The sequence below is a fragment of the Acomys russatus genome, chromosome 17 (assembly GCF_903995435.1).
Source record: "Acomys russatus chromosome 17, mAcoRus1.1, whole genome shotgun sequence".
Lineage (NCBI taxonomy): Eukaryota > Metazoa > Chordata > Mammalia > Rodentia > Muridae > Acomys > Acomys russatus.
The window spans coordinates 45117500-45138500 of NC_067153.1; the positions used below are offsets into that span (position 1 = coordinate 45117500).

The following is a 21001-nucleotide window of genomic DNA, read 5'->3' on the forward strand; positions in this document are numbered from 1 at the left end:
TTCCTCTGAGCTTGTGGGGTGCCCTTCGTGTGTTCCAACAAAGTCCTGTAGGGACTGTATGTATGTTCTCTGCCCTGCAGCCTGTGGGTTCCCGGAGAACAGAAGCTATGTCTCATTGCTGGGGCTTGCCGTAGAGTGGATGGTACTAAGAATTTGTTGAGGGAAAAAAGACACATCGTGTTTTAACACACACACACACACACACACACACACACACACACACATACGTGTGCACACTGCTGATTTCTAGCCTCGAAATGAACAAATGAAGGTTATAAATTGTAGGATCAGTTTTTTTTGTTTTTTTGTTTTTTTTTTTTTTTTTTTTTTGGACCATAAGACACACTTCCCTCCCAAAAGTGGGGAAAATTAGGGTGTGCCTTATGATCCGATTGCTGTCCATCCAGAGGTCACTTACCAATGTCTTCAGTGTGCCAGCTGACACCGCAACCCCTCTGACACCTGACCCCACCTCCCCACCCAGTTTGTTCTAGCTATCATTTGTCCCTCCTTAACTAGATTAACTCTAGTGGGGCCACATTGCTATGCAGAAATCGTTACTGGGCATACGGGAGAAGACAGAATTGTTCGTTCTGCATATAGGAGAAGACCGATGGATTGGAAAAGTGTGGTCCAAATGTCCTGGAGGGCTTCTGAAAAAAAATCTGCTTTATTAGTGCTTGACCAGTTCAGAGCACATATTAGCGAAACAACAAAAAACAGACTTAAAGAGGGGAAGAGTCATCCAGCTGGAATTCCTGGGGCTCTTACCAGCCAGTTGCAACCTCTTGATATTTCAATTAACAAACTACTTAAAGTCTTTATGAGAGAAGAGTGGACCAAATGGCTGGCTGCTGGGAATCGTGATCTGACTCCAACAGGATGAATGGAGAGGCCCACTGTCACTCAAGTCTGTGAATGGGTTAAAACATCATGGCAGTCAGTGAAGGAGGAAATCCAAAGATCACTCAAAAACTGTGGCATTAGCAATGCCTTAGATGGAACTGAAGAGAATATATGAAGATAGTGAAGACAGTGAGAAAGTGACTGTCAGCAACTGAGCTGCCTAAATTCTGACACTAGCGATGAGTGTTCGGGGTTTCCCGAAAACTAGAAAAGTGCTTGAGTATCTAAGTCTTTCCTCCTGTTGACATTGTTTAATGTTATCCTGTTTTGTTACATTTTAATAAATAATTTATTATACTAGTATTAATTTGGTTCAGAATATTTTTTTTCCTGTTTTACTACTCTAAAAACCGGGTATGTCTTATGGTCTGGAAAATACGGTATTTATTTTTTATATAATATCCTGCCTACATGTATACCTGCATGCCAGAAGAGGGCACCAGGTCTCACTATAGATGGTTGTGAGCCACCATATGGTTGCTGGGAATTGAACTCAGGACCTCTAGAAGAACAGCCAGTGCTCTTAACCTCTGAGCCATCTCTCCAGCTCACAGGATTAGTTTCGTTCGGCAGACTATTAGAAGAGATAAAAAAAAAAATCTTCAGATCTGGGGGAGAACTATGATCTCTCTGGCTGCTTGAGATGTTCAGTGTTGAAGGCCGGGCTTTGCCCCACTTCTTCCCAGGTCTCAGTCATGGTTTATAGGTGCCAACTGGCTAAGCTGGCAAGTTCTATGGTCCCACAGGACTCTATGTTCAAAAGGCTTTTGAAAATGCTCAGTACCATAGTTAGTTGCCAGGCACTACGCCAACTTAATTCTATAGGGATCCATCGAGGTAGGTGCTGTTTATAGCTCCATCCTACAGCTAAGCATAATAAAGTTTGAGGACCTTAGAATACCAAAGAATCTACAGCCATTCAGAGATGGAGACATCCAGGTGTGGCAGTGCACGCCTTTAACTCTAGAGGCAGGTGGATCTCCGTGCGTTCTAGGCAAGCCTAGTCTTCATCTACATAGTGGATACCAGGCCCGCAAGACTGCATAGTGAGAATTACAGCTGACCATGACCTCTGGAAAGAGACTATGGTCGCCAAGTCTTCCAATTAGGAATCTTCCAGCTATTTTGTGAAAGCCCACACCAAAGTCTCCATGTGACTGATCCTGGCTCTAGCTGTGGCTACCATGTAGGATTGTTCTTTTTTCTTTTTCCGAGACAGAGATTCTCTTGTAGTCCTGGCTATCCTAGACTCTTTGTAGACCTGGCTGGTCTTGAACTCACAGAGATCTGCCTGCCTCTGCCTCTCAAGTGTTGGGATTAAAGGCATATACCACCATGGCCAGCAAAGATGTTTATTTTATTTATATGAGTGCTCTGTCTTTTAAAAAATTTTATTATAATTTATTCACAGTACATCTTGATTGTAATCCCCTGCTCTTATCTTCCTGTTCCCAACCACCCTCCCTTTTCCACCCTGTTCCCCTCCCCTAGAGCTCTGTCAGGTGGAGTCCTCCTCCCCCAATGTCTGACCACAGCTTATCAGGTCTCATCTGGATAGCCTGCTTCTCCCACAGGGCCTCTCTGCCAAGGGACGGGTATCAGTGTTCCTGTCAGAGGCAGTTCCCTGCTTCCTTCCGCCTCCCCACCCCTCCATCTCCATGAGGGGAACAAGGCTACATCTGAATAGAGGGGCTAGGTTCTCTGCTGGCAATGCCCTTGATTGGTGCATCAGTTTGTGCGGGCCTCCCTGGGTCCAGATCTGCCAGCCTTGAGAGTCTCCCTGTGGAGCTCAAGTGCTCTGTCTTTGTGCACATCAGAGAGGGATTCAGATCGCATTATAGATGGTTGTGAGCCACTATGTGGTTGGTGGGACCTTCGGAAGGACAGACAGTGCTCTTAACCTCTGAGCCATCTCTCCAGCCCTCCTATTAATCTTCTTTCTCCTCTCTCTCTAGTCAGTTAGAAGGGAGGTAGAAGTGTTTAAGAGTCCTAAATAAAGTAGCTTTTGAAAAAAATCTAAGCCTACAGGCTGCTCTTCCAGAGGATGCAGATTTCATCCCAGGCCCCACATGGCTGCTCACAGCTGTGTGTAGCTCTGACATCCTCACCTGCCCTCCACAGGCACTGGACCATACATTGTGCACAGACGTACACACAGTACATACAGGCAAAGCACTCATGCCTATAAAATAAAAACTCCAGGCTCAGCGAGAGACCCTGCCTCAAAGGCACAGAGCTAAGTGATAAAGGAGGATACTCAATACTGTCTTCACACACACACACACACACACACACACACACACACACACACACACACACACGACTGAAGAGTGAAGAGAAAATGAAAGGTAAGCTGTGCAAACGTGACAAAACATGTAAGGTACCTATCATAGGCGAGCCAAAAGGAAAAAGAACCTCACAGAATGACAGGGCGTCTCTCACAGGTGGGATGGGGGACCTTCCTGCCTCAGGACAAGAGCACAGTCTGCTCCTCAAGAGCTTCAAAGACAATGAGATGAAGCAGCTAAAATTCCATAGCTAGGGAGATTATCCTTAAAATAAAGTAGACATATTTTTCTCAGGCAAACGAAATTGAATTTGTCCTTGGTAGAGCCTTTCGGGAAAGGGCAGCTTGCTCTGGTGACCTAACTGCCAGACTGGTCAGATGTGGTGGCCTCATCAGCATGACGGGTTTGTTGTAAACATCAGTTGTCACAACCTACAGTCATCCCATCACACGGACTCAACTGAGGAATTATTCACATGCAACTTGGCCTAAAGGCTTGTCTATGGGGGCATTGTCTTGATTGCTTTCATCCACATGAGAAAATCCTGCCCAAATCTGCGCTGCACCTTTTGGGCACAGCCCAGATGTAAAGGACAGGGAAGGAAGCTGGCAGCGTCCCCTATTGCTGCTGAGTCCTTTGATATCACAACTAGCTTTTCTGGCTTTCAACAGAGACAAGAGCAGCTCTCCGGGAACTCCCCTGGGCCTTCCATGTCGGGCTGAGATTGCAGGAGCACTCAGCCTTGGCGACTGAGCAACTGCAGGCCCGTCGGCTTCTAGGATATGAGACAGGTGTTGGTGGACTACACCCGTTGAGGCATTATCTAGCAATTATGGGTTCCTGACATTTCATGTGTGAGACAGCTACTAGCGGGACCATTTTGACCGTATTTCCTAAATCAACTTACACACACACACACACACACACACACACACACACACACAACCAATACACCAGTTCTGTTCCTGTAGAGAACCCACACATAACATTGTCAAATGTGTTGTTTTTTACACCTTACTGTAGACTCAAGGACCTCAAAAAACTCTGAAGGTGGAATAAAGATCTACTCAGAAGAAATCTTGTTGGCAGGACCAACGCAAGGCCTGCAGCACAGGGCACCCCTGCATTTAAGACATAAGAAGGACCTAGCTAGCAGGCTCTGCCACCAGCATTGTGAATGGCAAAGAACCAGAGCCACCGGCTAAGGTAAGTATCCCACATCCTAAGCTAAATAACAAGGGAGCTTGGAGTCAGAACCAGTAACAGGCTGTCCAGAGCCTGCCAGTCCTTGAGTGTTTCTTCCCTTAGGTAGAGCAAGGGCCAACAGACCTCAGGACAGAAAGGTCCCCAGACTCGTGAACACACAGGGAAACTTTCAATCTCTTCTGCTCAAGACTAGGAGAGTTTAAAAAAAAAAAGAGTGGGTAGTGGAGCCCCTAGGTTGAGGAGCTAAAGGGGCGAGGGAACAGCCCTAGACAGAGCATATGCTGTGGGGAGGCAAACCTCGCGTTTCCAGAAAGTAGGAAATGTAGGAAAAGAGATTTTTAAGAGGTATAGCCGGGCGTGGTGGCGCACGCCTTTAATCCCAGCACTCGGGAGGCAGATCGCTGTGAGTTCGAGGCCAGCCTGGACTACAAAGCTTACAAAGCGAGTCCAGGACAGCCAAGGCTACACAGAGAGACTCTGTCTCAAAAAACAAAAAAAAAAAAAAAAGAGGTATAGGGTCCGAATGTCAGTCTGGAAAATGAAGGCACCACGTGTAGGATGAGACTTGAAGGCAGTACCTGGGGAGTGCTGCTCACAGCCCCTCACAGGTCTGCCCCCCCCCCCAGGCCCATAGTAACCCTTGTTGATTAGAGGAATGGTTAAAAAACAAATGGCTTTATTGGTGACCTAAGGGAGCTAAGGTCCTCAATCCATCCCTCACTCTTCAGGGTACCAATGGCAAAGGACTTCTTTTCTCCAGTACGGAGATCAATTACATGATTAGTGAGAGTTTCTGGCACGGGGTCAGATCTCTACTCTTAATTCGAAAAATTCCAAATCCTGATTCCTGAGTCAGCAAAGTCAGAGGCTAGAGTCCAATGGGCATCAGTGCCCTGCCTGTGGGAGGCTCAGGAGGCTGGCTGAGTTGTTCAGCAATTTCTACAGAGCCGTGGAAGGGGGCCAGAGGCCAGGAGGCCACAGGAAACTGCCCCAGGATTTCCAAGTTTCCAAGAAGGCTCCTGTGCCAGCAGGGCGTGGAACCTGGCCCTGCAAATGCACTTCGGGTATCCTGGGGGGGGGGGGGTGGCGGGTCACATCTCCGAGCAGACTGGGGAGGACAGAGCCCTGCCATGTCCCGGCTCAGTGGGGCTGCCATCGCCTGTCATTCTTGGGTCCTCACACGTGGGACAACCGCGTGGGTAGCCCCAGGTTCTTGACAGGATAAAGGTACCACATCACAACCCCTGAAGGACTAATGATCACGGAGAAGTTGGTTTCACTCTGGAGGCCACTGATGATATCGCCTGTGAAAACGTTCTGGCCCTGTATCAGGGAAAGATACATCGATATCAAGGCTAACTCGGGGAACAGCTATACAGAGACACCCCCCCACTCACCCCCACAGAGGACCAAGAACCCTGAATTTCAGTCTATCTGTGCTAGGCCTCCAGTATACCCCAAAGAAGTGCAAACATTATCTGCCCCACCCCATGGCAAGCTGTTAAGGACAATGGGACCAAAAGCTGACCAGTGAGGACCCGTTTGGGAGGCCAAGGGTGGTCATTTCACACCCAGGCGCTCCATCCACAGAGCTGGAAACACCACCAGAGCCTCTAGCTGCAAACCTCATGTACCATCTAGTACTCCAAGGCACAGGGGAGCGCTCGGTACCCGGGTGCCCAGATACCTGCCCCACCCCAGGTACCATCTAGGTCTCCAAGGTATAGGGGACACCCTAAGGGCCACCTGGATGCCAGAGGGCTGGGCCAAAGACTGCTGCATGTGGCATGGCACTCACCTCATACACTTGGGATCTGGGGAATTTCAGTTCCAGAAGGGAGCAATGGAAGCGGTAAGGCATGTCTGTCCTGCGGCTGAAGAAGACCAGGGCCCTAGCATTATTAGACAGATGCCGCTTGAACACTTCGATGTGGGATTTACTCTAGGGATAAAAGATAACCATTGGCAGGTGTCTCTCCTTCAGTGTGGCCCTGTCATCCCTGCCTTCTCTATCATGGCCCCAAGCTCTTTCTTGTTTTTGTTTTTTCGAGTCAGGGTTTCTCTGTGTATCCTCGGCTGTCCTGGACTTGCTTTGTAGACCAGGCTGGGCTCGAACTCACAGCGATCCTCTTGCCTCTGCCTCCAAGTTGCTGGGATTAAAGGCGTGCACCACCACCGCCCAGCCCACAGTTCTGTCACAGGGACTGGAGGACAATGTGACGTCACGGCCATCTGGCGCCTACACTTTTCTCTCCCTTCCTTCTTGACTCGGCAGATGCTGACTGACACAGACTCTGTGCCAGGCCCCTGCCTCAGGATGATAAGAGGCACAGACACAAAGAACTGAGGGCGCACTATATGAGCACTGCCAAAACCATCCCAGGGCTGCGGTTGGGGGCACTACTAAGAGCTAACAATGAGCGCTGCTGGGGGAGGGCACAGCTGGCCTCAAGTACGGCGAGTTTCACTGTCCAGAATATTCCTCAGCCCAGCTCCAAAACTGGCACCAAGCAAGGGACTGGTTAGCTCCACAGGACATCAGTAATTCAACAAGGGCCTTCTGGGTTTTGGGTTAAGATTTATTATTATATTTCTATGAATGAGAGTTTTGCCTGCATGTCTGTAAACGTAGTGTGAGCATGCAATGCCTGAGGCCAGAAGACGGTGTCGGATCCCTGGAATTAGACCTATGAACAACACAGGCATTCTGAGAATGGAGCCTGGATCCTCTGGAATGTAAGTGTTCCTAACTACTGAGCCATCCCTCCACCACCAACTTTTATTAACTATTAACACCTGTGGGCATGTATCAGTGAACTTGTGGAGCTCAGAGAACTTGTGGCATTTGGTTCTCGCTTTCTACCTTGTGGGTCTCAGGACTGAAATCAGGTCATCGGGCTCTGCCACTTGACCAGCTAGCTGAGCCACCTTGCTGGTCCTCAGCAAGTGGCTCCTATGATGTGATACACTTCTTTTCATTAGAGTCAGGGATTTATGCACAGAACAAAAGCTTTGGGGTGACACTGTTGAATTCAAGCACAACCGTGTGGCCTTGTTGCTTAGACTCTGGAAATTCCAATTTTAGCAAGACTGAGTTACTGAGAAAATGCATGCTGTAGGCCCAGCCCTCAGACACTTGCAGCGGCAACAGTGCACAGTAGACACTTGGAGCAGCAACAGTGTACAGTAGACAGTAGACACTTGCAGCAGCAACAGTGTACAGTAGACACTTGCAGCAGCAACAGTGCACAGTAGATGCTTGCAAGCAGCAACAGTGTACAGTAGACTGTTGGGGGATGGTCTGATTTATTTTGATGTTAATTAGTGCTTACTGTCTCTGACCAACATTTTGCTTAATAAAAAGCCATCCCACCTGGACAGGGCAAAGGAGATAGGTGGGGCTAGGAGAGAGAGGAATTCTTGGAAGAAGGAGGACACTGCCACCAGGAGAAGGAGACCTGAAGTGAAGAGAGGAAGGCCCCCATGGGTTAGCTGGAGAAGCACGTGGCCCCTGGTGTGGATGGAGAATCCAGCCCAGATGAAGAACATGAGCAAGTATTTGGGACTATGGATGGGAAGCAGCTTGATAGAAGTTATTAAAAGTAGATGGTATGAGGTTGAGACAGGGATCCCACGCCTGTCCCACTATGGGAGGCAATTTAGAGGATTGATATCTGCCCTGTCCCAGGTTAACTAAGGCTATCTTAAAATATAACAAGTGTCTGTGTCTTGATTGCTAGCTAGGCCTACAGATAATACAGGTAATTTAAAAAACAATAGTAGACCCTTGCAGCAGCAACAGTGTACAGTAGTCTTTGGCTAAAACATTCTTGAAACTCTGGAGAAAAGTACTTATTTTCTGCAGGACCTCACCTGCACACAGCTGCCGTGACTTACCTGTGTTCCTGTCATGTATTGCCACCCTGACTCTCAGGAGCCATCCTGCTCTGACCCAGGCAAGAAACCAGCAGCTCCATATGATTAGGAGGGAGACCTAGGCCTAACTCCGCTGCTCTCAGGGGAGCCCATTTCCTTAGCCTTCTCTTCTGTTCCGCCCCCATTCCAGTACCTTGAAGATCCTGCGTCCCTGGATGCCTAAGGGGTCCTGATTGATTTTGATCATGAGTGGATTCTGGAGAATGTCTATGTTCTGGGGGGAGATGGTCCGCAGGTCCGTGGACATGAAGAGGGGGGCTGCCAGCATTGTCCATAGGGCCATCTGGGCCTGGGATTCCTCAAAGCTCAGGCCAAAGTTCCCGATGAGCAGCTGGGGACAAAGGAAAGGAACGGTCAGTGCTGGCCTCCTCAGGGAGGCGAGAGCAGTGGGGGGGACAGATGTACGTTGGGGCCTGGCTTAGCACAGCCAAGTGGCACTGGGACAGCAAGTCACACCCCATCTAGGATCAGCGTTCACTTCCCCTGTGCAAAGTGGGGGGAGGGGGGAAGGCGGTCTTTTTGGGCTGCTCAGAGCTCAGATGATGCAATGGGACCCTGTGGCCAGGAAGTTTGTGAGGAGGGAGGTGCAGGTGGGTGGGTTCCTGTGGCTCCCACCTGTCATCTCAGCACTTGGGAGGTAGAAGTGAGGGGATCGTGTGTTCAAGGCCAGCCTTGGCTACACGAAGTCTCCACTAAAGGAGATTGTGTCAAAACCAAACAGAGGACTGTGCCCCACACACCTTTAACCCAGGCACTTGGGAGGTAGATGCAGGTGGACGCCCTTGAACTCAAGGGCAGCCTGGTCTATAAAGCCAAACAGGGCTAGACAGAGCCTTTGTCTCAGAAGAACAAAAACAAAAGCAAAGAAAAAGACAAAAACAAAAACAAAAAAGAGGGAAGGAAGGAGAGGAAGAAATGCTAGGGAAAACTGTCTGCCACCCTCTGCTGGAATCAGCTAGGATTCCATAGTGAGACCTGGGCGGGCGGGGGGGGGGGGGGGGGGGGGCAGGGAGAGAGAGAGAGAGAGAGAGAGAGACAGACAGACAGACACAGAGACCAAGAGAAGAACTGGCTAGGTTAAGTTCCAGAGCTAACGAGGAGCACAAAGCAGGTGAGCTCAGCTCAGCTCTCCAGGCAAGCCTCCTCCTGCCTCATTGTCACTGATTGATGATGTTTGCGAGAAGGATCTGTGTAAGCCCTCAGGGCTATGATTGAGACCTGAAGGTCTAAAAGCAGGATTGCAGGGTGGAACAGGGCTGGTGGGGGGGGGGGGGAGGAGCGGGATGAGAGAGTACAGCATCAGAGGAGCAGAGACAGGGAAAGGGACACACAAGCACAGGAAAGGTGGATGGATGCTACAGAGGGGCTTTCAGAGCTTTAAGACACATCAGCGCGTCCGGGGGAGGAGATGCTTATCAGTGGGCACCCCCAAACTCTGCTCTTGAACAGTCTGATGTGAAAGAGGGAGCAGGGCGGGGCTTAGAAGACCCCTATACTCTCAGTTCAGAAACACAGTTCAGTGCTGATTCAGGCCCTAGAACAGCGGTTCTCAACCTGTAGACTGAGACTCCATTGAGAGGTCACATATCAGATATCCTGCATATCAGATCTTTACATTAAGATTTATAACAGGGCCAGGCGTGGTGGCGCACGCTTGTAATCCCAGCACTTGGGGAGGCAGAGGGCAGGTGGCTCTCTGTTGAACTCGAGGCCAGCCTGGTCTACAAAGTGAGACCAGAAGAGCCAAGGCTACACGGAAAACAACAGCAACAACAACCACAACAACAAACCCTGTCTCAAAAAAAACAAAAAAACAAAACCAACCAAACAGAAAAGATTCATACCAGGGGCAAAATGAATTATTAAGTAGCAACAAAATAATTCTATGGCTGCGGGGGGGGGGGGGGGGGGGGGAGGGTCACCACAACAGGAGGAATCGCAACCAAGGGTCGCGGCATGAGGAAGGTTGAGAAGCGCTGCCCTCTAAGAAGGAGAGCACAGGGTGCTATGCTGTGCGGGCTGCAGGGATGGCACGGGCGCTTCCCCCTTCCACACTGGTACCATGTCTGGGTCGTTCCAGTGCCCGGGACCTGCTACTGGCTGCAGCACGTCCTGGTGCTTCACGAACCAGTCCAGGATGGACAGCACACTCTTCCAGGAGTCCTGGATGTCCTCGTAGTTGCGCCACAGATTGCAGATGCGGGACATCAGAGTGTAGTTCACCTGGATGTTGGGAAAGGCACGAGCCAGCACTGGTCACCTCGCTGCTGGAGAGGCTTGCAGCCAGGCAAGGAACAGGTTCTCAGGAGTGTGGGGTCCGGGGAGGTGGTTCCATTCAGGGGATGCCAAGGCCTTCCCTCCATGTGGGTGGGGGTGTCCCCATCACCCTCCCCACCAGGTGCCTCCTACATGGCGTGCACTCCCAGCTCTTCAGCGACAGTGCCGCTGCTTGCCTCCTTCAGAGTTGGAGGTCTGAGCCCCTCCTGAGGCACTGGCTTGGCCTCAGCCAGCCTTCTGGGGTTTTCTGGCCCACATGGAACCAACCAGGGATTCTGGCCACTTGCTGGGCATTGTGACTGTGGCTTGCCGGCCTTGGATACCAACCCCAGCTACCACCTGATGAGCTGGCAGAGTCCTCCCCCTGCCCCCCCCCCCCCCCCGCCATGGTTCAGTGACCTGGTCTCTAGACACCTACCAATGGGCGTGTAGGCTAACTATGATGAAAACAACTCTGGCTGTGGTGGCAGCCTCCCTTAAGCCTGGCAAGTAGGAGGTGATGGGGCCCTGGCAATAGGAAGCTGCGGCTGGCAGGTGCACAGAATGGCTTACCTTGGGCGGTAGGCCCCCTTCGTAGGCTGGCCAGCTGCAAGAAAAGGCGATGGGACGGCCTGTGGCATTCAGGGCAGCAGCCATCTTGGGGTACCCTGCAGAAACCTCAATTTGGTGACAGGTACAGGGAGGGGACAGTCTAGGAAATGCCTCCCTGCACCTAAAGGCTTGCTTCCTAGGTGCCAAGCCTTAGGAGGTATCTAAGGTGCCATTGCATCTTTACAGAGGGGTGGGGGGAGGGCACCTGGGAGCTGCAAGCCGGAGTGAGGGATTTGGGAAAACTAGCAGCACCAGGTGCAGTCTGACAGATGGAGCTCCACAGCGGCCGCTCCCTCTCCACGCAGTGGCCCTGTGGGACGTGAACTCACCCTCTGCCCGTTCCCTGGCAGTGGAGAAACAGCCGTCCAGCTTCAGCATGTCCACCTTCCACTCTGCGAAGGTTTCCGCATCCAGTTCCACTTTGTCTAGTGTGGTGCCAGGGTAACCCATGCAGGTCATTTTGCCCATGTCCTCATAGATGCCCAGCTTCAGACCCAGGGAATGAGCCTGCGGGGGACCGGAGAGGCAGAGGGGTGGCCCAGGTGAGAACCCTCTTTGCAGGCCTATCTGACCAGAGCCCATTAAAACCATCAGTGGCTCCCAGGGCTGGGGACATAGCTCAACTCGCAGAACGTTTTGCCTAAACATGCATGAAAGCCCGGGTTGGTGGCACGCACACCTTGCATTCTGGAGGTAGAGGCCAGAGCATCAGACAGTTCTTGTTTGTTTGAGACAGGGCCTCTATAGCCCCTGGCTTTCCTGGAACTCTCTATGTAGACCAGGCTGGCCTTGAACTCACATAGCTCTGCCTGCCTCTAGAGCATAGAAGTAAAGGCATGCATCACCATACCCAGCTAGCACCAGAACTTTAAGGATGTTGAGGGTCATCCTGGGCTACACAAAACCCTATCTCAATAAAATAGAGACTGTCAGTGAGTCCCACTGACCAAAGGACAGGTCCTAGCTGGCTGACCTCTGCCAGCTACGGCCACTTTCCCAGCAGCTGTTTTTTTTTTTTTTTTTTTTTTTTTTTTTTACCTTGAGGCCTTATCTCTGTGTTCAATTGAACCAGGTGCCTCCTCCTGAGATCTTTCTGGCTCTTACCTCATTGGGCCAAAAGTAGGTATTCATTTTTTCAGTTTCCATCCTCATACTGAGTTCTCAAAGGAGACTGTGCTAATGAACCCCAAATGAGCCCCAGGCCTTTACACTAAGGGGCAGGGCTGGAGTGAGGCTTACATAGTCAGCCAGGAAGGGAATCCCATGAGGGAAGCGCTTGGGATCAGGCAGCAGGCGGCCCGTGGCATCACGCCCACCAATCCAGCAGTCATCGATGTTGAGGTATACATAGCCCAGGTCCCGCCATCCATCCTGGGCCAGCCGGTCAGCCATCTCCATGAAGAGCCGTTCACTAGCGAGGGACAGGAGGATGGCACTGCTCAATAGCCCAGGCTGTCCCTCACTCCTGCCCTTTCCCTCTCCTCTGAGTGTGAATTCTGCCTGTCAAAAATCATGCCGCTGCTGTCAGCTGAGGCCCAGGCAAGATATCGAGTGTAAATGACCTCCTAGGATTACGTTAGGGTGGGGCAAAAAGGGTGGTCTGGCCCCTAGGCCAAAGGGCAGGACTAGGCCAAGGGTAGCCTGTGGGGCCTTTCTGGCCTTTTATCTCCTTTTCAGTTACCTCAGGGGCCAGGTCCCCTTCAAGGTCCCTACCCACTGAGGCCCCAAGTAGGTCACGGGATGAGGCGTGTCAGGTATACCTCAATCAGTCCAGTCTGCAGTATTTCCAGGCAGGCTTCACAATGCTGACCTTACATTTCTTCCTTACTTTTTTTTTTCCCTTCTGGTTGAGTGTCCTCCACCCGCTGTCCCTACTTCACTGCTCACCTGATGCAGTTCTTCGGGTCCTCGTCGCAGTTGACGTTGCACCGGAACCGTTCCCAGGCCAGCCAACCCATGGGTGGCGTCCGCAGGAGGCCATTCTCCAGCAGCAGGACCCGAGCCACCAGGGCCAGTAAGAGCACTTACGGGAAGGCGGAGGTAACTTGTAAGTGGCTTCCACCACCTCTCCCCGCCACCCCCCTGACACTCCTCCCCAGTCATGAAGTCACTCAGATGCCCATTGGGGTTAGAGTTGGCTCAGCCTGTAAGTGCTGAGGGGAAGGTGCATGGGGCAAGGCAATGTATCAAAATAATAATAATAAATAGTAATTATAAATAAATAATAATAAAATAATTTTAAAAAAAAACTGGGCTCCCCACCTGCTGTTGCCACAGGCTGGGAATCAACAGAACTGACCCCTGAGGTCATGCCCTTGATATATGTAAGACCAGATCCTCTCTTCCCTTCCCTACACAGAAATGGCAGTGTGTGGCGGACAGACTCTAGGCCTTAGGCTTCTTTGCCCTTCGCCTCAGAAAGTTGCAGTAGGGCCTGAAGTGGTTGTTCAGGATGGACTGTACCCTGCGGCTCACCTACGTGAGCCCTTCCTCTTGCACCCGTTCCCTTCCATATAAAGCACTGTACCCACTTTACCGGGCTGCTAACGGCAGGCAGGCCGCGGTGTACCAGGTAACAACATTGGGCCGCTGAGAAAGGAAGTGGCCTATTTGGAGCGGAACCGATTCTGGGGTGTGCAGTGTCTCTTTGCTTTTCCTGGCCCAGCTCCAACAGGAAAAGGAGAAGAACCCCTCTCCACACATAGCCACATCAAGAAAGAGGAGGGCAGGCGTGTCCTCTCTACAGTCCCCTACCCTACCCCACCCCCAAAGCCACCCCAGTAGTGTGGGTACCTACCTGTCTTCTGCAACATTGCCTTGGGGTCAAATTTCAGGATCCAACCGAAACTTTTCTTATTAGCTTTATGTTGAACTGTGGAAGATAATATCTGTTAGGTATCTCCCCCCGGGTGTAGTGGACCCGCCTTTAATCCCAGCACTTCGGAGGTAGAGGCAGGAGGATCTCTGTGAGTTCAGGCCAGCCAGGGTTATTATGGCCGGGCGTGAGGCCCACGCCTTAAATCTCAGCACTCTGAATTGGAGGATGACCTGATCCACACAGCGAGTTTCAGGACAGTCGGGGATATTACATAGAGAGAACTTGTCTCCGAAAACAAGCAAGTAAGCAAGCAAACAAAACAATTAGGGATTCCACACTTGGTACCAAGTTGCTTTCATTAACGTCACTCCTTCCCTAGTAAACACTTTCAGGAATCTGAGCTCTTCTTTTAAAACCACACGTAGTTTAGGCCTTTTACTAGACCAGTGTCCGAGAGCGACCGGTTCCAGGAAGCCCAGGAAAAAGGGAGAGCCCATGGGTCTCGCGAGGCTCCAGATACTTATGTGGGTCCCGGTTCTCGGTCTCCGCTCTCAAAATCGCAGGTCCAGGGTCCCCTTTGGTCCTTACCCTCACGCTTGCTCAGTCCGCAGTGCGCTTAGTCTCCGGAGCCTCGGACCACCGCAGCACTAACCTTTAGCTACCCAGCAGGCGGAACATCGCGGGGACCTCCGGAGCAACCAATCAGAATCCCCTAGCAACGACGGGCCCTCCCTCTATGCCCCGGCTCCTAGCCTCCATAAGCTCCGCCCATCTAAACTGGCGTTCTGAGCGCTTCTGAGGCGCGCTGCCATAGGAGTCAGCTCCGGGGCCCTGTGCGCGCGCGCCTGTGCCGGCTAGTGCTCAGCCCGAGAGGGCGTGGGAGGTGGCGCGCACTGCCTGCGCTCAGTAAGTGGCTGTGCAGTGAATTCCTACAGAGGAGGAAATGAGACAGCCCAGAAACCTGGCCCTTAACCGCTTAAAACAAAACAAAAACAAAAAACAAAACAAAACAAAACAAAAAACTTGGGTGGCAGAGGCAGGTGGATCGATGTGAGTTCGGGGCCAGCCTGGTCTACAAAGTGAGCTCAGGACAACCAAGGCTACACAGAGAAACCCTGTCTCGAAAAACAAAACAAACGAAAGAGTCTGGTAGGATTTCACCTCTCAGAAGGTCAGGAGGCTGCCCCTCTATCTGACACCCAAGGGGTTGTTTCGTCCATCTACTCCCCACATTTATTTATTTTTGGTTTTTCGAGACAGCATTTCTGTGTGTAGCCTTGGCTGTCCTAGACTCACTTTGTAGACCAGGCTGGCCTCGAACTCACAGCGATCCACCTGCCTCTGCCTCCCGAGTGCTGGGATTAAAGGCGTGAGGCACTATGGCGGGCTCCAACTTTCTTTATTCATTCAGTTATTTATTGGACACACTCTTGGTGTCAAACGCTATTCCTGGATGCCATCATAGCCTCCCCTATCGGACTATGTACAGTCTTCCACATCTCAGGATAATGGCAAACCTGGATGCCATCATAGCCTCCCCTATCGGACTATGTACAGTCTTCCACATCTCAGGATAATGGCAAACTACGTCCGTACCTATCATACCTTCTCTTTTCCTTCAGCCTTCACGGGTAATTCTCCAAAAATCCCGTGCTTTCTGCCTTCAAACTCCACCCCTCGTCTCACACTGGGCTCATGGTTGCAGACTGCCTGGATGGTTCAGAGAAGCTTCTCAATGGGCCTCCTGCTTCCATTTTACTTACTCCACAGCAGCCAAGGCAAACCTTGAAAATCCAGTCCCATGGGCTGGAAAGATGGGTCAGTGGTTAAGAACGCGTACTGTTCTGGCAAGAGGGCAGGTTCCATTTCCAGACTCACATGGTGGCCCGTAGCCATCCCTACTCCAGTCCCAGGGGATCTGACACCCTCTTCTAAACTCTGAAGCCACCAGGCACGCACATGGTGCACATACATACACGCAGGCAAAAAAACAAACAAAACAAAAAGCGCTCATACACGTTAAGATAACCTAAAACGAACCCAACCCAGCCCTGGTCGCACCTCTCTCAAGTCCACGTGACGGCTAGTCTCTTAGTTTGGAGAAATGGCTTTTCTAAGCCCTACCAGCTACCTTTGGACTCTATTTCCTGCTGTCACCTTCCTCACTGCCCTCCTGTGGCCCATCAAACACAGCAGCCCCAGGGCCTTTAGAGCTGTTCCCTCTGCCTAGAATGCACCTCTAGAAATGGGCAAAGCTGATCCCTTCATTTCCCTAAGTTTGTCCAAGTGAGGCCTACACTGCCCATTCTATTTAAACTGGAAAGCGCCCCTCCTTGCCCCCCAAAAAACAATGCTCTGTTTCCCCAGGTGAACCTTCACCTTGTAACATATTTGCTCTGTTTACTATTAAAGTTAGTAAAAAATAACAACAAACACCCACCTCCCTTCCCCTCCCCCCAAACAAAACAAAACCCATCCAGTAAAACTCAGAATGTAGAGTGTGCTTCTCTGCATTGTGAGGTCAGGGAGGGGACCTGAGAGCTGACAGCTGACACCCAAATGTCAAGGAGCTCTGAGTGGGGGTAGGGTGAGAAGGAAGGGCCGGCTGGGCTTCAGGAACTACAAAGCGAAGGTTGAGGTGGGAACCCACAAAGGCCCTGAGCAGGCATTTGAACGCGCTTGCCTTCGGGGCTTCTGGAAACCCCTGTCTTCCCTGCAAGCCTATGTGGATGGACAGACTTCAGGTAGAGCCGCGGGATCACAATGGACTGCGGGTGATAGAAGCTGTCACAGCCAAGCTCTAGAGGCAGAGATGGCGCAAAGCCAAGGACTTGGTTGAGAACCTGGGCAGGGTTTTGCAGGTTGTGTAGAAGCTCTCCTTAGGAAACACCCTACCGGATGACTTGCCTGGCTTGCCTCTGCAAAGATTAGCTGGGAGGTAAGGGAAAACTTTTAGGGAAAAAAGAACAGCCTGAATTCTCCTTTGGTGGCAGGCTGGAGGCCTGTGTGTAGCGTGAGGTTGGGCTCAGGGTTCAAGGCCATCTCTCACCGACGAGTCCTGTGGCTCAGGCAGGTCCCCACCCTCCAGGGCCTCAGTTTCCCTCCGGCGTGAAAGCCGAGGTGACTTTGCAGATCCCGAGGCCTGGTGGGTACTGGGCGGGGAGCGGCCGGGGCGGTAACACGAGCCTCCCGGGCGGGGTCTCCCGGCTCCTGCGGCCACGTTCACCACCCGAGCGGAGGCGAGGGGTCCGAAGCGGGAAAGCCTAGGGGTCGACCGCCTCTCACCGGACTAGTCGGGCTCCCGGTATAGAGGTGAAAGCGGGCGGGGCGGGCTCCGGGAAGGGATGACTGGGAGGGCGTGGCCCTGGACGTGGCTGGAGAGCCGGGGCGGGATCCAGGGACCCAGGCAACCCCAGGCAGAGGCCTCGGCCGCAGGCGCCCGGTGGGCTCAGCCCTTCTGTGGGGCCCACGAAGGGCTGCAGCTAGACCGGCCTTCCTCTATTCGGGGCCTGCTTGCTTCTCTTTGGAATCTTTCTCCTTCCCCTCCTGCATCCTGGATGCAGTTTCATTACTCACTACTTGATTAATTCATTATTTATTTTGTAGTTTTTATTCATTATTTATTTAATTGTATTTGCTTACTGCATGTGTCTTCTGATGGAAAGTAGATTTCGGGAGGACGGGGACCTACTTTTCTCCACGGATGTATTCCCAGGAATTTAGCAAGGCTGCACAAGGCTGATTATTGGAGGTTACTGAAAAAACCAAGCTTAAGCCACTCTAGACGCCCTGCAAATGGGGACAGTGATAAATGAAACCGTTGCGGCGACCAAAGGGACAAAGCCAGAGATAGAGAACCTCTGGCCAGTTGACCATAGATCAAGCCACTTTGGGTACAGACTTCTCTGCAGTACTGTGGTGACAGTGCTAAAAGTGAAAGCTAGGTCCCCTTGTCTGGCACTTAACTGACCTACCTAATCTCGGGGGTCCCAGAGTTACTGGCAAGAGACAGTGGACAGTGGCACACACCTTTAATCCCAGCACTGAGGAGGTAGAAGCAGGTGGATCTCTGAGTTCAAGGCCAGCCTGGTCTACAGAGTGAGTTCCAGGAGAGCTAAGATTACACAGAGAAACCCTGTCTCAAAAAACAAAACAAAAAAGCAGAAAAAGAGAGACAGACACAGAGAGAAACCAAGACATAGAGGGAAGTTCAGTTGCCCTGGGGGGATGAGTGGGGCATTAAAATGGGGAGGCAGCTTCCTGCAAGAGGCTACCCTTTGCCTGGGGCCCTATAGTTAGAAGAGCAGTTCTCACATTCTTTGAGAACTGTTTTGCAGGCTCCCTGGAAACCACTAGGCTGAACTGTGTGGTTAGATAAGAGGCCAGTCTGTCCCCCTCTGTGGGCACCGCTGATAAGCGGTGTCACCAACAAGGCCCCGCCTAGAAGGTTGTGAGACCAAATGCTGACTCTCCATCATGTGACCCTTGTCAGTTCAGCTGCCTTATAGGAGCCATGTCTTCAGTGCAGGCCACTGGAGTTTACAGAGCAGGATGCCTTTGACCCCTCCCTGGCCAACCCCTCCACTGCCTCCATCTGGCTCTGAGATCACAGGGTCTTATTAAGGTGGTCTGGACACCACTGAGAGGCTAGTATGGACCCAAGAAGGCATGGTTGCCTGGCTTCAGACTCAGAGTGAGCGGCTTAGGAATGGTTGAAGACAAAAGTTTCTTTGTGCTTGGGGTCCCTTTCATTCCTCCTGGGGGTTATTTTTTAGGGGGGGTGGTTTTAAAAAAAAGTATCAGTAGCAATAACCAGGTTAGCCAAGGATATGGTGTGACCCCGTTTGAAAACCATAACAGAGCCGGGCGATGGTGGCGCACGCCTTTAATCCCAGCACTTAGGAGGCAGAGGCAGGTGGATCTCTGTGAGTTTGAGGCCAGCCTGGTCTACAAAGCGAGTCCGGGACAGCCAAGGCTACACCGAGAAGCCCTGTCTCGAAAAACCAAAAAAAGAAGGGGGGGGGGGTGGAAAAAAGAAAAAGAAAAAAAGAAAAGAAAAGAAAGAAAGAAAACCATAACAAAGACCAGTTCAGTGTGAGGTTCAGTGAGCTCAAAGCCCCACCCTGCCGTCAAACCCCAGCAATGCGTAGACTGAGCTTGGTGATAGGCCGGCAGTCCCGACACTGAGAAGGTGGAGACGGTTGGATCGGAAGCTTAAGATACCCGTCCTTGGCTACATAGTGAGGGGAGCTCAAAAGTAACCTAGGTTACATGGGACCCTGTCTTTAAAAGAAAAAGAAAGAAACAAAACACCATGTCCGTGTCCTGCTGTCTCTCCTCTCCTAATACAATTACTGTCTTTTCTGGTTTCTGCTACAGTTTGTTGATGTGCAGGTTTTTTTGTTGGTGTGACCCTTAGTGACCTTCGCGATGAAAGGCGAGGAAGGCTAGCCCTTTACAGCTAACGTCTGAGCGCTGCAAGGACACAGACAGTAGGAGCCACAGGACTGGGCTACAGTCTTCTGTGCTGGATTCTTTCCTGGGGCGCTGCCCTCTCTCTACCTCACGGTTGTCGTGGGAGCCATGAAGCTGAACAAGAGGAGTGTGGCCCACTACGCACTGAGTGATTCTCCGGCGGACCACACTGGCTTTCTTCGTACTTGGGGAGGACCAGGCACCCCACCCACTCCCAGTGGCACTGGCCGAAGATACTGGTTTGTTCTCAAGGGCAACCTGCTGTTCTCTTTTGAGAGTAGAGAAAGCCGGGCCCCCCTGAGCCTGGTGGTATTAGAGGGCTGCACAGTGGAGCTGGCTGAGGCTCCTGTGCCTGAGGAATTTGCCTTCACCATTCGTTTTGATGCCCCGGGAGTACGCCCACACCTGCTGGCGGCAGATGGGCAGGTTGCCCAGGAGGCCTGGGTGAAGGCACTGTCTCGAGCCAGCTTTGGCTACATGCGACTTGTGGTACGAGAACTGGAGAGCCAGCTGCAGGATGCCCGTCAGAGCCTGGCCTTGCATCGCTGGGCACCTCAGAAGGCTGTGGCCAGCTGCAGTAAGTCTCAGGCTCCTGACTGCCGGCCCCCGGTCCCCGAGAATGGCCACTTTCTCCCCAGGGACCGCAGCTCCCCTGGTACTGTGGAAGAAAGGGGGAGCAGGTCAATAGGTCGGGATATGACTGAGTGGGAGTTACAGGGCCCTGCCAGCCTCCTCCTAAGCAGAGGGCAGAGTCCTGTGTCCCCTGAGACTTCCTGTTTCTCTACCCTGCATGACTGGTATGGGAAGGAGATCATGGCTCTGAGGCAAGGGTGGCAGCAAAGAGCTGAGGGGAGCCAGCCAGAGAGCGAGCAACTGAACAGGCCCTGAGCTGGGGCCTTTTCAACTGTGGCCCTGTCCTGCTGGTCAGGACCCCAGGGTCAGAATTTCAGGAGTTAAATGCTTACTCGCTTACAGGTTACTGTGTGTGTGTGTGTGTGTCCCTCCTGCTTTGTAGACTTTCTCCAACTTCCAACGTCCTCTCCTCTCCTTGGGGTGAACTGAAAAATCGTGACTTCTCATGTATTTTCTAAGGCCTAGAAAGACCAGGTGGCCGATGGGAACATAATGTAATGCAGGGACATTCTAGCCATAATTTCCAACACAGGAAGTCTTGGGCATCTGAATGTCAAAGGTAACGGAGAAGTGGCTTGAAGACTGACATTGACATGCTTTGGGTGGGGCTCTCTGTAGGAGAGGGTCTTCAGGTGCTAACGGGCCACCCTGTCAATGTACAGTGCTGGACACTGTCCCCAGAGAGGCAGGCAGTCTTATATAGGAGGAACTTTCCCTGATCTGTTGTCATGGCCACCTGTAGGGACTCTGTCACCTATCCAACTTGCTTCCCAAGGTTTGTCTGCAGAGAACACTCAAGGCTACTCTCTCCTGTATCATGCCAAGTATCTTTGTCTTTTGTTCTAAGAGGTCAGATGGCTGGGTCCAGAGG

General features: G+C 51.6%; 2 protein-coding genes across 2 annotated transcripts; one reads left to right on the top strand and one right to left on the bottom strand.

Annotated features, from left to right (window-relative positions):
• Positions 1-5553: 5553 nt before the first annotated feature.
• On the bottom strand, positions 5554-14175 carry Naga (alpha-N-acetylgalactosaminidase). The gene is made up of 9 exons (XM_051160070.1): positions 14002-14175; positions 13092-13227; positions 12444-12615; positions 11534-11711; positions 11166-11260; positions 10398-10559; positions 8470-8667; positions 6199-6342; positions 5554-5723 (listed from the first exon to the last, which is right to left on the bottom strand). The coding sequence occupies exons 1-9, from the start codon at positions 14015-14017 to the stop codon at positions 5577-5579; spliced, it is 1248 nt and encodes a 415-aa protein (XP_051016027.1). The 5' UTR covers positions 14018-14175; the 3' UTR covers positions 5554-5576.
• Positions 14176-17219: 3044 nt separating this feature from the next.
• On the top strand, positions 17220-20484 carry Pheta2 (PH domain containing endocytic trafficking adaptor 2). Its single transcript, XM_051160071.1, has 2 exons — positions 17220-17334; positions 19402-20484. Exon 2 carries the CDS (start codon positions 19606-19608, stop codon positions 20383-20385), a length of 780 nt encoding a protein of 259 aa, XP_051016028.1. The 5' UTR covers positions 17220-17334; positions 19402-19605; the 3' UTR covers positions 20386-20484.
• Positions 20485-21001: the final 517 nt, after the last annotated feature.

Coding starts and splice junctions, on each gene's coding strand:
- Naga (XM_051160070.1), bottom strand. Junction 11,712..12,443: donor TTCCCTTCCTGGCTGACTAT/GTAAGCCTCACT, acceptor GGTCCCCCGCAG/GCTCATTCCCTGGGTCTGAA. Junction 5,724..6,198: donor CCAGATCCCAAGTGTATGAG/GTGAGTGCCATG, acceptor TCCCTGATACAG/GGCCAGAACGTTTTCACAGG.
- Pheta2 (XM_051160071.1), top strand. CDS start 19,606: ATGAAGCTGAACAAGAGGAGTGTGGCCCACTACGCACTGAGTGATTCT.